The sequence below is a fragment of the Phodopus roborovskii genome, unplaced genomic scaffold (genome assembly GCF_943737965.1).
Source record: "Phodopus roborovskii unplaced genomic scaffold, PHOROB, whole genome shotgun sequence".
Lineage (NCBI taxonomy): Eukaryota > Metazoa > Chordata > Mammalia > Rodentia > Cricetidae > Phodopus > Phodopus roborovskii.
Genome location: NW_026126525.1, coordinates 342,905 through 361,383, shown reverse-complemented (window position 1 = coordinate 361,383; position 18,479 = coordinate 342,905). Strand labels below are relative to the sequence as shown.

General features: G+C 39.1%; 1 protein-coding gene across 1 annotated transcript in view; it reads left to right on the top strand.

Moving 5' to 3' along the window:
* Nucleotides 1-18,479, top strand: part of Btbd8 (BTB domain containing 8) — a 55,686-nt gene that overhangs the window by 15,597 nt on the left and 21,610 nt on the right. The window contains exons 4-9 of the mRNA XM_051198388.1: nt 1,236-1,353; nt 9,140-9,229; nt 11,906-11,986; nt 12,587-12,683; nt 16,269-16,357; nt 17,331-17,433. Of these exons, the coding sequence (XP_051054345.1) occupies nt 1,236-1,353; nt 9,140-9,229; nt 11,906-11,986; nt 12,587-12,683; nt 16,269-16,357; nt 17,331-17,433 (578 nt within the window). The remainder of the gene's footprint in view (nt 1-1,235; nt 1,354-9,139; nt 9,230-11,905; nt 11,987-12,586; nt 12,684-16,268; nt 16,358-17,330; nt 17,434-18,479) is intronic.

Here is an 18,479-nt window from a genome sequence, read left to right as displayed (position 1 = left end):
TAGTTTCTTGAATTCTTTATATATTTTAGAAATCAACCCTCTGTTGGGTGTGAGGTTGGTGAATATCTTTTCTTATTCTATAGGCTGCTGTTTTGTCCTTTTAATGGTGCCCTTTGCCTTACAGAAAATTTTCAGTTTCATGAATTCCCATTTATTGATTGTCAGTCTTAGTGTCTGTGTTATTGGTGTTCTGTTCATGAACCTGTTTCCTGTGTTGATGCATTTGAGATTATTTCCTGCTTCCTCTTCTATCAGGTTCAGTGTATCTTGTTTTATATTGATACCTTTGGTCCACTTGGACTTGAGTTTTGTGCATGGAGACAGAAATGGATCTATTTGTGTTTGTCTACATGCTGACATCCAGTTAGACTAGAAGCATTTGTTGAAGATGCTTTCTTTTTTCCCATTGTATAATCTTGGCTTCTTTGTCAAAGATCAGGTGTCCAAAGATATGTGGATTTATGTCTAGATCTTCGATTCCATTCCATTCATCCTCTTGTCTGTTTTCATGCCAATACCATGGGGGTTTTATTTATTAGCTTTGTAGTAGAGCTTAAAATCAGGGATGGTGACACCACATGCATACATGCATATACACAAAATAAGAAGGTTCTCTTGCCTCATGTACCTCTGGCAGACAGAGAATGGTGTGAATGGTAGAGCACTTCAGGCAGAACAGACTGCTGACCTCACAGCTGGGAAGCAGAAGAGGAAAAGGAGGGCTGGGATGCAAAATGCCCTGGGTGGTAGAGGCAGGAAACTCATGAGTTGAATGTCATCCTTAGCTGTGTGAGTAGAGGACAGTGAAGCTACACAGATAAGGGGAAGAGAAGCAAAGGTTTGGCACTTGATTTCAGGTGACTTGAGAACCTCCACTTGCTCCTAGCCCATCCGGGGCCCCAGTGTCTCCAATAGAACCACCCTGTATACCAGGCCTTTCACAGATGGATCCCTGAAAGCCGTCAGCGTCCAAGAGAAATTTCTCTTGCTAATTCATTTATTCATGAAGTAAGTTTGCTTTGGCATATATTGATATATTTGACTCAACAATATTTTGAGGTATGTTTACATTTAATTAATACATATTTCAAAGTAGGAAATATAAATGTTTTACAATTTTTTACTGTATTTTTTAATCAAGATAATTGTGAAGAAAACTACTAGTAAACATTAGAAAATGAAATTTAGTGATGTTTATATTATTAAAGGAGCTGTTTTTGTTCTCTCTTTTAAAGATAATTATGACCTGGAACCTGTGTCTGAATTGGGGGAAGACTTACTGAAGCTTTATGTGAAACAGTGTTGTCCTGATATTGATATCTGTGTTGATGGGAAGAGTTTCAGAGCTCACAGGTAAAGATGTTGATTGATTGGTGCTGGGGTGTTGGGTCAGAGAATAGTGTGTCCATTGCTGTCTCAGCGGTTTTCAAGCCACAGTTCCTACAGACCCCAGGATCCGGCAGTAGCTGTTCAGGTCAGAACCTGGAAGAGGAGGGGTGGCCACCAGACTGGCTTTGTGCCTACAGGCTCACACATACACGTGCTTTATCCTGAGCAAATCTGCTCAAGTCCACAGGAACCTAAGATTTAATCGGAAGACAGTGTTCTGCCTAAAATAGTTTTAAAATCCACTACCACAGAAAATGTAGTTAAATGAAGTTTTTATTTTATAGGCATTGTAGTAATATAATTTCTACATGAATAGCATATATTTTATTGAATGTGTTTGGGCTCAATTTTCTGCAATTTGAAATAGAGAATGTTCATGAATAGCATTGATTAGGAGAGCTGATGTTACCTTGTACTTTTAAAAAACATCTTGTTTTAGACTGGACTACTTAGATAGCCCAGGCTTTTTAGGGTTCAAATTAAAGTCCACTGTTTTTGCCAGGCTTTTTAGATAGTTAAGTAACTAATATCTACTTAAAAGAAGGAAACACACACACACACACACACACACTCTCTCTCTCTCTCTCTCTCTCTCTCTCTCTCTCTCTCTCTCTCTCTCTCTCTCTGTTGAAAGTTGAGGGAAAAACACAGCCAAGTCTCATATGGGGCTAGAATCAGCCAGAAGTCTTAGAGGCCAGAGTTCTTCCCTCCACATCCCAAACAGGAAGGTTGATAAGATGTTCCTCTGTGTACTCCTAAGGAGGACAAAGCAGATTTTGTAGGTGTGTGTGTGTGTGTTAGGGTGCACAGGTCTGTGAGTACTCCGCACATGTGTGTACATATGCATGTGGAAACTCATGTTGAGATCAGCTGTCACCTTGATCACTTTCTACTCTGAGTTGGAATTTCTGGCTGAATCCAAAACTTGCCAGCTGTAGCTAGTCTCCAGGCATCACCGTCTCTGCCTCGGGAGTGCTGCCGTTAGAGATGCCTGGCTTTTACTTTGGTTCTGGGATTCAGAAACTTTAGTCATTATCCTTGTATGACAAGCACTTTATCCACTAAGCATCTCAGCCCAAGAAGCAATGTTCAAAACTCAGTATCCCTTGGTAGTAGTTGTAGAATACAGGAATATCTGCCAAACTCAGAAACCCCATTGACTTGCCAGTTAATTAACAGCAACACAGTAACTCTAAGTTGGCAGTTTGAATGAAACTACTACTCAGAATTTGATGTTTCCTCTCTAGAAACATGTACTTGATAAATATAGTACATATATATAAATATTTTTCTTAATTTATATCATCATCATTATAGCCCTTAAACTAAAAATTCTCTTACCTCAGTCTCCTGACTGCTGGGATAGCAGATACACATAACTACACTTAGCATTTCCTAATTCTTATGAAATCTGACTTTTATGCCAGAGTACAGAACTTAATAGAAATTAGAGGTAGTATATTTTCCATGTCATAGGTAATGCATTTCCTAAACCGTGTATGTACGTACATGTACACATGTGCACATGCATTTTTTTTTTGCACATGCATTCTTGTGTTTGTGTCATTTGTCTTCTGCCAACACTTTTAAACTTCGACTTCATTTTGTGCCCAGTTTTTTTTTTCTTTTCTTCTTCCTTCCTTTCTTCCTTCCTCCCTTCCTTCCTTCCTTCCTTTCTTTCTTTTTTTGAAGCCACATGGGCACCAAAGTTCTGCTTATGGATTACTAAAGATGTTTTTGTTACAGAGGAGAGTCATAACCCATGGCGGTGACCATTTGCAGTTTGTCCTTGGTGCTTACGTGTGGCCTGTCTGTGTGCACTGGGAATGGGCTAGGAGGTCATTCCAGGAGCTGGAGCTAGAATATTAGGTTTGTGAGCCACCATGTGGGCACTAGGAACTGAACTCGGGTCTTCTGGAAGAGCAACAAGTGCTCTTAATCCCTGAGGTATCTCTTCACACCCTAGACTGTTAGATTTGTACTTTATTACAGGCCTGGTTTCCATTTATGGTTTGTTTTGTCCACCTAATAGTAATAATAACAGAAAAACAACTTCTTAAGGATATGTTTTAAAATCTAACTTGTTTCCTGCTTTGGTTTGCATATTATGATAGAAATCCTGAATCATGTTATCTTCTCAGCTCAAATTTGAACATTTCTGTTTAGTTCATAGTAATATAATTATATTAAAATATTTGAGGCAAATAGCTCAGAAATCACATATTTGTATACAGGCCATATTTTTAATCTCTGTTTGTATTTATCCCCAATACTTCTACCCCAATCAGAAGTGAATAGTTTTTTATTCGGGGTAGGAGGTGACATAAAAGGTAAGTCTGGTAGGCTCCTAGGGTCTCATTTGTTGGTTTATGCTCTGTCCTTCTGACATGTTCAGCGTTAAGCAGCACACAGATTCTCATGGAGTGCTGTAGCATCACCAGCTTCCTGCCTCAAGTTCACTGATTAATGTTTGCTCATATTTCCTCCTGTCACCTTGAGGGTACCTCCAAACAACAAACACTCTGTTGCTGACCTCCCTTTTAAAATGTCATTTATTTTAAAGTCTAGTCAGACAAATTGATTGCTACATTTTTAAAGCTGGCTTATTTTGAGTCACATAATTAAGATTCTATTGCCTTATTTAAAAAGCAAGGTAGTGAGTCGCAGTTTTATTTCATGTCACTCAGGCGTCTGGTATTTTCTTGCTATCAGTGTTTAGTACTATAATACTGGACATTCATTGTTGGAGTGTGATGTTGTCCAATCTTTCTTTAAGATTAATAAATTGCACTGTATCACAAGGTCAGTGTACTACTCTGGGCCAGGCCACTATCTGTGCATCTTTAGGTACCATTGCTGATAGCTTTTTCAAAAGTAGTAGGCCTTAGTAAGTTGGGTCTTTCTGAATTTGTATTCTCATTTTAGCATTTATTCACGGTGGAGAAGTTCTTTAATCTCTTGAATCTCAATTTTTTCATTTATAAAATAATAATTATAGTAAGTATAGAATATAGAATAACAGGCTGTGTGTACTGAGTCAGATAATCACACAAGCATACATTCATGTGGCTGGCATATGATAATGCTTTGACACCAAATGTTAATTGATCTACACACTAGATGTCTAGAGAAGTATGGTGTTGTCTGGTACACTTCCCCCACTGCAGGAGTTAGCAGACTACAGGTTTGAGACAAGGCGAAGAAGGTGTAGCATGAACATGTAAGCCTAAGATATTTACTATCTGGCTTTTCACAGAACAAATTTGCTATGACCTGTCTTTATATGACTTTTCTTGATATAATTATATATACTTAATGAAATAATTACAAGATTTCACAATTCTGTACAAAAGGAGGTTATTACCACCTTAGTTTTAATTACTTTATTAATGGTAGGTTGTCAACATGAGACTTAAAAGGAAAGAGGTAAAATCCCTTGGTCCCACTAGCCCTTAGGAGGTTGTAAAGGGGAATCTAACAGTAAAAAAGGGGTGCTCAGTCCCTGAAACAAATAAGGGACTCAGATTGGAGGCTCTTCACTGAACTCCACTTCAAGCTCCCCAGGGCTCTTTGGAAATCTTGCTGGCCACATTCATCTGACCACACATGCCCAAGAGATTTTTTTTTTTCCTGTTACACCTTACTTCTGTCTGAAGTTTGTACCTTCCAAAATCACTTGGGTTTATTCTCAGTATACCCATTTGTAGATTTGGTGACATAAATTAATGAATACCATATAATCCAACAATATGTAAATTATAAAAGTTATCATTACAGTGATATCCCATGTGGATGCTTTGAAGAGATACTTAGGGAAGGGAAGGGGCACTTAAAATTGCTATTGGGTTTAGTTCAAACAGCATAAAGGTTAAAGAGCACTTCCTAGACATAGCTAGGTAGTCCACCCAGATAAACTCACCAGTGTTTAATCCCTTTGTTCATAATTAGAGAGATTTGAACTAGAAATCATGATGTATACATATTTCATTCTTGCAAGAAAAAAGAGGCCCTGATTAGTGAATTACCATTTCTAAAGAAAGGTTGACCTTATAGTGAAAGGTTAGTGAGGGCACTTGAGGTTCTGTGGATCCAGAGCCCTGCCACTGAGCTACATTCTCCGTCTTGTACATTCATCTCAGGTGAAGTGTTTGGTGTACGCAGCTTGTTTTAAAATCCTGATAGTTTTGATTAATCAGCTGTGAATTTGGCCTTACCTTATTGTACCAGCAGACATTTGTTGCACTTTTCAGTTTAACTTAAAAAGGCTAGACCCATGGAAGCCACAATCAAAAGGTATTCTCTAGAATATTTGTCACAAAATGGTGTGCATAATGGTGACATTAGAGAGAGTTTGTGCTGTCCTGGGGGCTGATCCTGAATTGGTTTGGGGAACTAAATAAGGCGAGATCTCCTTTTTTCCCACCTCCCTCCCTTAAAGCAGGAGTACTTAAAAGTCATCTCCTCTAGAGCCCTTTCCTGAGTAATCCAGGCCACTGTTCTGCCTGGAATAGTGAATCTAGTTCATCTAGCATTAGGAAATACTGAACAGCATTGTACTGAACAACAGCAAGATGAGGGCATCTGAATAGAGCCGGAATGCAGCATTGTCAGTTGAAATTAAATTTAGTCAGAAGAAGAAAACAGTTTTTGACATGCTGGAAAATAAAAAGGGTACATCAAGGATTCTTAATATGCCATGCCATCCTTGGCATCATCTTTTAACCAGAGGCAGATGTCCTAATTAAAAAAGAATATTTCCTAAGTTTCTATTTTAAGGTCAAGGCAATCACTTAAGCTTTAGATGCTTTTAATGCTTTCTCTGGAAAGAGCCAGCATGCTGAGAGAGGTCAAATCTTGTGATGCACAGGATCAGATCAGACTGTGGAAATGTGCACAGTGAACTTGAGAGAAAACGGGAGGAAGTCAGAGTACCCTGATGGCGGTTGGGCTCCAGTGCTGGTTTGACCTTGGATGAGGGGTTGGACTGTGTGCACCTTAGGCTGCTGTGGATGTCTGGGGAAGTTCCCACAGGGCTCTTGGGAAATGTCCAAGCAGAAAAGCCCCTGTCTCCCAGAGATTCTAAGGCACCTTTCTCATCCCCACTATGCCCAGTCACTGGTAAGAATGTCTTAAGAGAAGCTGTCATCGGGATCAGTGTGGTTTAGATTCCAGAGTGCTGTTACTGGAGCTGTAGTGAGTTACACAGTCAGCGGTCAAAGGGATACACTGTTGTAATGTCCACGTGTAAGTGTGGGCACATGCTGTGTGTTTATGCGTCTTTATTTTTAGGCTCAGCCAGAGAAATCATGTAGATGGACTGCTAGAATTCTCATGATACTGGTCATGAGGAATTTTTCAATGAGTTGGGTGTGTTGGTGCACACCTATTTCCAGCACTCAAATGGCTGAGGCAGGAGGGTCATCAAATGTTTGCAGCCAATCCCAACTAGTCAGTTTAATATTAAAAAAAAAAAAAAAAAATACCCCACAAGAGTTGTTGGATGAACACCCACAGAGCTGAGACTGATATCTGTAAAGGAAAAGGGATGAAGCACATGGAATAGAACAGTGCTCACATTTAAATTCAGTGGGATCATTGTAGTCCTGGAACTTGCCCTGTAGACTAACCAGCAAGTGCACTGCTAACATTAGTAATCTCTATGGACTGGGGTTGAAGTTAAAAGGGAGCAAGGGAAGAACTTAAAACTTCTTTTTATATAGTTTAAGGGAGAAGTACTATAAACATCTTAAAAATCTTGCCATTTGACTTTCCATGCTTTAGGAAGTATTCATAAACTAATGCTTGAAATCTGTTCTTTTGGATTCAGCCATACTTCAAAGATTCTGTCTTTGTCAGACTTTATGCTTTTCTGTTTGTTTGTTTGGTTTGGTTTGGTTTTTTGCTGTGCCGTCTTGCACTGTAGTCTTGGCTGGAATTCTCTCTGTAGACCAGACTGGCAGCCTTGCCTTCTCTTCCTGTCTCTGTCTTTCCAGTGCTTGGATTATAGGCATGTGCTCCATGCTTGGGTTCTGTATATTTATTGTTAGTGTGTATGTGTGCCGTAGAATGTTGGTAGAGATCAGAAGACAATCTGTGGGAGTCAGTTCCCTCATTCCACCATATGGGTCCCAGAGATTCCAACTCAGAACATCAAGTGTAACAACAAGTTCCTTTACCCACTGAGCCATCCTGTAGGCCCTCCACCTTGTATTTTGAGACAAGGTCTCTCACTGAATCTGGAACTTTATTTAAAGTAGACCAGCTGGCCAGTAACCCCTAGAATCTACCTGTCTCCATCTCGCTACACCTCTAAGTGCTGGGGTTTACAGGTGTGCTCCACCATGTCTGGTGAGAAGCTGGAACTGAGGTCACAGATAGCTGTGAGCCATCGTGTGGTTGGTAAGAATCAAACCTGGGTCCTCTGGAAGAGTACCACTGAGCCACCTCTCCAGACAATATGAGTGCTGGTAATTCATACTCAGACACACCAAGCACTTTACAAACGAGCCATCTTTTTTCCAAGATAGAATTTAAAAGCTAAAGGTTTTCTCTCAGCAGTACTTCAGCTGAGTACCACAGATTTTGATGTGCTCTTGGGGTTTGTTTTGGTTCTTAAGACAGGTCTCACTGTGTAGCCTGGGCTGGCCTGGAACTCACAGATTGACACCTCCCTTTCTCTTGAGTGCTGGGATTAAAGTTGTATGCCATTGGGTTTGGTGATACACTGTATTTGATTTTTTAACTTAAAGATGTATTTCCTAACTTTTTAAAAAGTTCATCTTTACCAATTGTTTGGAGTGTGTTTAACTGACAAATATTAGGGAGTTTTTCACTATATCTCTATTGCTGATTTGTAGTTCAAATCCATTGCAGTCATAAAACATTTGTGTTTTAGTTCAGTTACATATGGAGATTCTTCTGATAGCACAGAATGTCTGTCTTGGTAAATATGCTAATGTACTTGAGTTATGTATTGTGTGCTTTTTCGAGCTCTAAAAAGTCCCTGTCCATGGGCTGGAGAGACATTCAGTGGTGGCTCACAACCATTTGTGACTTCAGTCCCAGATGATCTGATGCCCCCTTCTCAGACATTACGTTCACATGGACACAGGCATACATGCAGGCAAAACATTCATACACATAAAGATAAAACTACATCTTTGGTCCTTGTTTCTCCATTTGTAAATGGGTTACTTTTGTTCTTAGTCTTATAAGGAGCTTTCAGAGAACATATTTAAGTGTTCTAGTGTTTTATTTAACTTGTTTGTTGGTTTTGTATTTTGAGACGGGTCTCAGGAGGTAGCCCGAGTTGATTTTGATCCTCCTGCCTCAGCTTTCGAACCATAGAATTACAGGTATGTGCTATCAAGCCTGGCTGGTTTTGTTTGTTTGTTTGTTTGTTTTAAGACAATGTTTCTCTGAGTAACCGTCCTGGCTGTCTGTCCTGGAACTCACTCTGTAGACCAGGCTGTCCTAGAAGTTATCAAGGTCCACCAACCTCTGCATCCAGAGTGCTGGGACTAAAGGCACCACCACCACCTGGCAAGCCTAGCTTTTGAGCTAATGTTTTAAATAAGCAAAATGTTTATATAAATACCTATGTCTATTATTTTTGTTACAGGAATTCTGTCAGTGGATACAAGCAAAATAAATAAGACATTGTTCAAACAGGGTGAAGTGAAAATTTGGATAAAAGCTCCCCTCACACAGCATAGTCCGAGAATGCTCACCTGCTCTCCTCTTTCTTCAGGGCCATCCTCAGTGCCAGGTCTGGTTATTTCGCTGCCATGCTGAGTGGCTACTGGGCCGAAAGCTCCCAGGAGTGTGTTACTCTTCAAGGGTAAGTAAGTGTGATCATGACTGGATTCAATTACAAATGACACACTGAGCACTCACTCTTCCTGTGTGCTCAGTAGAGCCCAACAAATGACATTTTCTGAAACAAAAGTCAGTGGAGAGCATTTAGTGATAGAGGTCGTGTGTGAATCCACTCAGGTGCCATAAGCACCGGGATTGAGTAGCTGGGATAACACAGGTGTCACAAAGCTGACACCTGCCCAGGCTTTCCTTAGGTCATGGATACCTGCTCTCGGCTTCTCTGCTTTTCTGCCTGTGTGTCTCTAAGAATGCTAACCCTGTCTTGCCTAGGCTCCATCCTCTCGGATAACTTTAGCTCATCTGTCTCTTCAGTGGCCTCATTGCCACATGCTAAAGGTTCCAATGTCAACATCTGAGTTTGGGGAGGACACAGTCACTTCATAATGGGTACATTCTGATTATCTGATATTTTAAATAGCAGGCTGGAAGGTTTATGTCGAGTGAGGAAGAGGAGTGAAAAAGATAGATCTTGGTGACATTATCAGTGTTGAAAAACCACTTGAGGGGACCAGAGAGAACAAAAGTTCTCCTGTCAACTCCCAGCACCCATGTTGGATAGCTCACACATGTGTGTAGCTCCAGCTTCAGGAATCTGATGTCCTCTTCTGAACTCCATAGGGACCAGCACACATAAGTAAAAATTCTTAAAAATCTTAAAAACAAAAAAACTCTCATACTGATGAGATCTCTTTCTTTGAGGTTGGGCTAGCAGAAGCTGGATCTCTTCAGTGTGATGGTCTTAAGGGTAGTTGCTTTTGTGTTAATTTTGGAACTTGGCTCAAGGCCTGTTTTATATAGTTTAGGCATTTGTTTCTAAAACTGTCAATATATCCTATTAAAACTGAATTCAGTGAGAATTCAAATTAACGAATAATGCTAGTTTCATTCATAATTCAACTTTTTAAAACCTTTTTTTTACATTTATAGTGTGGTGGTAGTGGGGTGGGTGGGTGGGTGGGTGGGTGTGTGTGTGCGCGCGCGCACACACACACACATACATGAACACACCACAGCATATGTGTGGAGGTTAGAGGACTACTTTTAGGAGCCCATTCTTTCCTCCCATGGGGGCCTCCCCCCATGGGGGGTCAAACTCAGGTTGTCACCTTGTATGGCGCAGGCTTTACCTACTGAGTCAACTTTTTGGCATTGTTTTTGTTGCTCAAGGTCAAAAAACTTTATAAGAGATTCCTCAGCAAAAGAACATAATTTAAAGAGTGTATGTGTCTAGTGTTTTTCCTGTGACAAATCTTAAAATTTTGTGTGAGTTTGGTGAGTTTTAACTAGTGGGCAAATATCACATATACTTTTGTTCCTCTTGTCCTCGGCAAATGTGTAACAAGTCCCCTTCCTACTTTCTGTGTTTCCCCCACATTCACTTTGTCATCAGGCTTTGAGGTGCAGGAGGTGGATTCACGAATTGAAATGAGTGAAAGTAAGACCAGTGAAGTTACACATCTTCCCAGGTTTACATAATTATATGGAATATGAATCTTGTTTATTGATTCTTACCATCAAGGCTGGGTGAGGTAATCCAACATGGGGAACAGGTTCCCAAAAGCCAGCCAGGTCCTGATTTCACTGCTAGGATCCTTACAAAGAGACCAAGCTACACAACTGTCACACACGTGCAGACTTCAGTCCCATGGAGGCTCCCTAACTGTTAGTCCATGAGCTCCTTTGTGCTCAGATCAGCTGACTCTGTGGGTTCCTCTATCATGACCTTGACCACCCTGGCTATTACAATCCCTCTTTCTTTAGCAGGGATTGACATCAGATTGCCAGGTTTACAGAGCAAATACCTATACTGCTGAGCAGTCTCTCTGATTTGCTCATGCAGTAGGAGTAGGTGAGAGAGACAGTTTACACCTATTATGTAGAAATCATTTCAGCCTGGTACCAGGGAAACCCCCCAGGAATCCACAAGGACAATCCCAGTTAAGACTCCCAGCAATAGTGGAGAGGGTGTCTGAACTGGCCATCTACTGTAATCAGACTGGTGACTACACTAATTGTTATCAGAGAGCCTTTATCCAGTAACTGATGGAAGCAGATGCAGAGATCCACAGCCAAACACTGGGCAGCACTCCCGGAGTCCTGCTAAAGAAAGAGTGTATGTTTTGCATAGATACATATTCATATGTATTTTGTGTGTGTGTGTGTGTGTGTGTGTGTGTGTATGTGGGTACCATGTGTGCTTGGTGGAGATCAAGAGAGGGTGTTGGACTCCCTAGAACTGGAGTTAAGGAAAATTGTAAGCTAACATTTAAAATGCTGGGAACTGAGCCGGACCTCTGCAAGAGCAACTGTGCTCTTAACCACTGAGCCAACTCTCTGTCCTTTGTTTCATTGTTTGATTCAGGGTTTCACTGTGTAGCCCCAGATGATTGAAAACTTGCTACATAGGCAGAGTTCTTGAACTCAGAGATCTCTCTCCCTTTTCCTCCCAAGTACTGGGTTTAAAAATGTGCACTACCATGCCTAGCCTGGCCACTGACTTTAAATTAGTTGTTATACTTGCACAATGTTATTTGAAGAATAGAGGTTAGACTTTAAGTTTATGGGAGAATAGAATGTGTCATTGATATTAATTAAACCATAACTGTTTCTGGATTTGAGAGTTATTTTCTTCTTGCAGTATAACCCATGCAGAAATGAATGTTTTGATGCATTTTATATATGGAGGGACTTTGGACTTTCCTGACAAAGCTAATGCTGGGTATGTATTACTTTTTAAACATAAGTTTAAACATAAAAGTTATATGGGTTCTGTTTTGTTGAACTATTTTGCAAAAAGTCAGTGAAGTAGAGGACTCATTTTTATTGTCTATTTTGCTCTATTTTGATTGTTTGGGGGGAATATCTAAAAAACGTTAAGTGTGAGGCTGGAAAGATGGCTCTGTGGCTGAGAGTACTTGTTGATCTTACAGAAGTTCACAACCCATTGTAACCCCAGTTTCAGAAGATCCTGTGCACTCTTCTGGCCCTCAAGGGCATCAGGCATGCATGTTGTATGCAGAAATACATGCAGGCAAAACACTCATCTACATAAAATAAATTCTTATGGCTTTTAGAGCACTTTTATTCTATACGTCACTGAGATATGAGGAAAATTTGAAACATCTCCAAATTTTTCCTCCTTCCTTGCCACAAAGCAAATCCTGGGTTAGTACTGACAGTTTTGATCTATGTACATAAAGCAGAAAGTTAAAGTTAAATTCAGATTTTTTTCTGAGCATACTATATTATCAAGAGATCATTGTGTGTTATGGTTTGAATTTACATTTGAGAACTATCAACTAACATCTGTTTACTTTAGTCAGATACTGAATGTGGCTGACATGTATGGCCTGGAAGGGTTAAGAGAAGTAGCAGTCTATATCTTAAGAAGAGACTACTGTAACTTCTTTCAGAAGGTAATTAATTGTTAAATCTAACACAGCACCAGTTATCACTTAACAGACTTGGGACTCTGAACACAATCATGCTTAAAAATGCCACAGTCTAACTAATACATACTCTTGTTGAAAAATAACATGAGATATACTTGTAAAAATCAGAAATTAACTGTAACCGTTTTTAAGAAAAGTCAAATTGATTGGGGGTTTATTGGCAGTATGTAAAGAATTCTTTGTAATTTAAAATAGGGCATACAGCTTGAACAAGAAAAAGGGAAGCTGTTTCCAACTCCTTTTTTGCAGAGCAACACAAAGGCTTTATTTACCTTCCCTTTGCCTCGTCTGAGCGTTTCCCAGGTTTGGAGAACAGAACTTTTCTGAGGGGAGTTGAACATGTTTTGGTTTGTACAAATTTACTGTCTAAAGAAAGATCCTGTACTCTGCATTTCAAACCATTTCTTTAATATACTCTGTGAAGTAATTTAATTCATGTATTTATGCTTTTTCTTAATTTTTAAATTTTCTATAATTCGTTGAGCATGTATTTATTTAATAATGAACATAAACAACTCTTAAAAATTGTTTATATTTTTTCTTATTAAGTAGTTGATGCAATATTACCCATTGTCTGACTTCTAATTTGGTTATTTTAACAACATTTGAATCAGTTTTTATGTTGGGCAGAACTTTATCTCTCTGAACTAAAGTCAAGGACAGTTCTCTTCCATCTTAGTTTCTGCTCAATCTCATGAAATGGTCACAACTATGCCAGGCCACTTCCTTGGGAGTTAATCCCAAAATGGAAGATTGAACAGTTGTCTACTCCACATTATAGATCTCCCCAGGCATAGTTTAAGCCCGTGAGAGGAGGGAAAAGCTCAAGTCAGATCTTACAGTGATATTAAAGCAGCACTTTGCAGGGAAGGGGAGGTTTGGGCAGGTGATATTTAAAGTAATAGTTTGGAAAAAATATTTTGTGTTAGTCTCCATTCTGAGCTCAGACTGATAAGAAGCAGTTACATCCATCTACATTGTAAACTCTCTGCTTAAGAAGCAGTTGCATCTGTCTAGATTGTAAACTCTGCATAAGAAGGGATTGCATTCATCTACATTATAAACTCTCTTCTATAAGTAATCTTTGTACACATTTGCCTCTCAACACATGCATCAGCATATGAGTTAATTACACTTTCACTAATCCACTTAGTATTTTTTAACTGCACAGATCATTTGCTGACACTGTAATGGGTTTGAGGGCAGCATACCTCACACAACGGTGTGAAAACCTGGTCATTACACTAAGAACCAAAAAGATTAGCACTTAAGTGGGAGTAGTTTGTTTATTTGGCATGCCATCCTGTGGAGCATCTTACTGTAGATTGTTGCTGTGATTTGAGTATTTGAGATGACTCCTGTTTCTGCTGTGCTGATACTTAAACACTACTGCTATTATAGACTTTAATATCTATCTTTATAAATGAAGTGTTCAATGTTACCATTTGTAACATTAGACTTCATTGATGCATCACAGTGACTTAAATATCATAAACTTCTAATAACACATTCTACAGTAGTGCGCATTTGGATATATGTGATGGGTGGCTGGCCCCAGATCTACTAAATCTAGTTTTAGTCACTTCATTAATTTGCTATCCAACATTTTATGTAGTTAAACGTATTTGGACTTCCTAAGTAGGGTTAAGGTGGGCTTTACATTCTGATTGTTTCTTACAATTAAAAATAATATTTTAATCAGTAATTTCAATATATGTCTTCTCAAATTCCATAAACAGGTTCTGAAAATGACTGGAGACCAGTCATTTGTCTGTAAAAAAACTTGGTAATCAGCACAGTTTTTATTTTAATCATTTTAATAGAAATTGTTCTTGTTGTACATTAATAGGAAATTTTGTGTTATATAGGGCTGGTTGTTCCCAAATAAAATTGGACTTGTAGACTTTTTAACTCTTGTGCACACTTTGTTTTTTTCAGACATCTGGGTGCTTTGGGCTGTCAAGTATATGTATGCAAGTCCCTTCCATTTTACTGATTTGGATGTCTCTTATGAGGTGGATTATGTCTCTTATGAGGTGGATTGGAAAGTCAAATCATTTGATTTCATAGAATAATGTATATAATGATGGTAACTTCTGATTTTAGGAAAACCTAGAGTATCAATTACTTAAAGGGATCTTGTTTAAGAAAAGTATTAAGGGGCTGGAGAAATGACTCGGAGGTTAAGAGCACTGGCTACTCTTTCAGAGGACCTGGGTTCAATTCCTACCATCTACATGGCAGTTCTTATAACTACAACTCCAGGGGATCTGACACCATTTTCTGGCCTTCACCGGCAAAACATCCACACACATAAAGATAAAAGAATAAATAAAATTTAAAAAGAAAAGCATCAATGAACAAAACAAAATATTTACATTCAGTTATTTATTAGTTTTTGAGACAGGATCTCATGTAGCCTGGACTGGCCTCAAACTCTCTGTGAAGCTAAGAGTAACCACTTATCTTCCCCTCCTCAGGACTGGAATTGCAGGCATATGCTAGCATGCCTGGTTTATGCAGTGCTAGTGTTTGAACCCAAGGCTTTATGAATTTCAGACAAGCACTCTACCAACCAAGCTAAATTCCCAAGCTCTATGTTCAGTTTTTAAACACTAATGTAATACTTTAACACTTGAAAAGCCAAGTTAATAGCAGTTCATAGTTTAAAAGCTTGAAATTACTGCCCAATTTTAGAAGGAAACATTTTTTTAAAAGAAGCTTTGTTCTGCTTTTAGAGCAGCAAGTATTTAAAGTCTATCACTGTAGTGATAGACTTTAGTATTCTATAAACTCCCCGTTGCAACTATCAAATAAGTGTTGATTTTCTCAAATTGTTTGGTGTAACTGAGGGCACTGTGAAACCAACTAACTAGACCTCCCATTGGGTGAAAAGAAAGGTTTATTAGAAATATAAAACCACTCCATGGCTATCCCTCATTAGGGGGAGCCCACAGCTTCTATGACTACCTCTCTGGGACAGAGAGGGTAGCCAAAGGCAAGGAAAATGTTGCCGGCCGGTTATAAGGTAGCTCTGGTGAGGAGATAGTTGTAAAGGGGAACAGCCTGGATGTTTGGGGGATCAGTGGAGGGTGGGGTGGGTTGCAGCCCAGAGGAGCCTGGTGGCTTTGACTTGTATGCATTGTAATAGGAGCCTTAATTGACATTAGTGCTTTTATGCCATATACATCCCATTATGAATGGTTGACTCTTGCTGCCCTCCTTTAGTCCTCTTCATCCTTTCTATTTTGATGTCCTACAGAAACACACACGTGTGTGCATACACACACCACACTTACACACAGATGTGTATATATTTAAAGTTGCATCAGCATGTGAGAAAAAGCATGTGTTACTTACTGTTCTGAGTCTGGATTGTTTAATTTTACATAATGATCTCCAGAAAGTGAAATTTCATATTTGTCAAGCTTGAATTATATGCATTTATCCTATAGTTTAAGTATGTAAATCAGATTTTCTTTATGAACCACATACTTTCAGCCTCTGTAATTTAAAAAGACTGAATGTGATATTTTCTGTCAATTTTAGCCCGTTCCAAGAACATTGGCAACAATTCTAGAATGCCTAATTATTGCTCATTCAGTTGGAGTGGAAAGTCTTTTTGCTGACTGCATGAAGTAAGTTACCTTATGCAGTGCCACTATTATTGTGTGTGATATGTATGTACGTATTATGTATGTATGTATAATATATACTCTTACTCTCCAACATTTGTGGACAATTTTAGTCTTGGTCTATTTTTTTCAAGACAGTTCAAGTGCTTAACTAGTTGTACCAATTGAGAAGAGGTATGGATTTAGATTTTACTTAAGATGTATGGGGTCAGTTTCATTGAAGACGAACCATGGCTATGTAAAAATGTGCACATAACCAACATGAGTTTATGTGTTTCTGCGGGAGTCCCAAGCCTCATGGCAGGCAGAGAAACGAACCACGAAGAGGTGAGAATGAAAACTATGTTCAGCCTAATTTAAGTCAGGATCAAACTTAGGGAGTCATAAGCATATTTAAACACAGTGCAATTTGGAAAAGACTTTCTAGGTAGTAATCAGTCTAGTTCTAGGTGCAAATAAAGCTTAAGGTGTGACTTCTTAGAAACTCCTCTACAAAGTACATGTGATCATGAGGAGTGGATTTTATAGCTTAAGGACCTAAAATCTGGTGTGGTCTCTGACCAAGATAGCATAGAGGTCAGCACTCTATAATGGACATGTGACATCCCCCAAGGATGGATTCTATAACCTGGGAGGTAAAGATAAAAGTGTAAGGAGGGAAAGTCTGGGATTGACATTTCTGGAGGATTTGGGCAAGGTCTGGCTATACATATAGCAAAGGTACTGGGTTATTAGTAACACCCACTCCTAGCTTTCTGTGTGGAAGTAGGTATGTGAGGAGACACCCCTGTGTGATCAACATTAGGTTTCTCCAGTGTTTATCTTTGAGCATGATGACCTCATGCCTGTTACATTTCTGAAAGTGAATATAGTTAAGTCCATCTCAGAGCCCATAAAATTGAGGGTTGATCATAATATATGATTGATATGTGCTTATATGATTGAAAACTTTAAAATTTTTGGATTATTTTAACAGCTGGATTATAAGCCATTTTGCAAGGTTTTGGTCAGAAAGAAGCTTTGCAAATGTACCTCCTGAAATTCAGAAAACTTGTCTCAACATGCTGATCCAGTCCCTAGTGAGTATAATCTAAATGCTTCATGTGTGCCATCAGAACGTTTATTCAATGATTTGAGTGCAGGATTGAATGTTAATGTTTCTGTGAAAGCAAGATGAGAGTCACAGTTCAGATAACTCAGGGCCAAAGTGGAGGTCCCAGCACTTGAAAGTGCCTCCTTCAGATAGGCTGAACTGCATAAGGACTCCAGAAATGGAGACTGTGCATCTAGTCAGCAGCACAGGAAAACTGACATCACCAGGGTGATTCTGAACATAACACTGAACCTTCTCAGGGGTATCACTATCCAAGGGATTCAGTTACCATGCATGGAAAAGATATATTTCACAAGCATGGAAAAGATTTTTTTTTTTTTTAAATGGAATCACTCATGGAAAAGACACATTGGTTCTTACTAGAATCACTCATGGAAAAGATACATTGGTTTTTACTTGAATCTCATGGAAAAGATACATTGGTTCTTGCTGGGATAGATGTTTACTCTGGACAGGATTTACCTTCCTAGCTCACTGTTTCTGCTAAAACTAGGATCCATGAACATATAGACTTCCCTATCTATCATCTTTGTATTCTACACAGTACAACAGGATTAAGAAATTCACATCACAGAAAGGAAAACAATGAACTCATGCTTGTGTAATTCATTGACTTTTATCCTATTAATTCCTATTATCCTGAAACTACTAGTTTGGTAGAATAGAGGGTGTCTTTAGAAAATATGTTAGAGTGCCAGCTAGGTGGCAGTGCCTTCCTTCCCTGGTTGAGATTGTGTCTCCAAGATAGAGTATGTACTAAGTCGGGATTTAAGGTGCTGTTTCTCTTGTTGTCAAAATTCCTGTATCCAGAAAACAAGATTGGGGGATGGGAATGGTCCTATGGGGAATTGGTCCTACTGAGCCATTAGCAAAATTTTGATTCTCTTCTCTGCAACTTTGGACTCTGCTGGTCTGGAGACCTTAGTGCCAGAGAGAATGATGCTTCTGTCGGCTTCTACTTACCTGGTAGTTGAGACAACCTTCCTCTAGCTGGTTTGTAAATCTATGCAT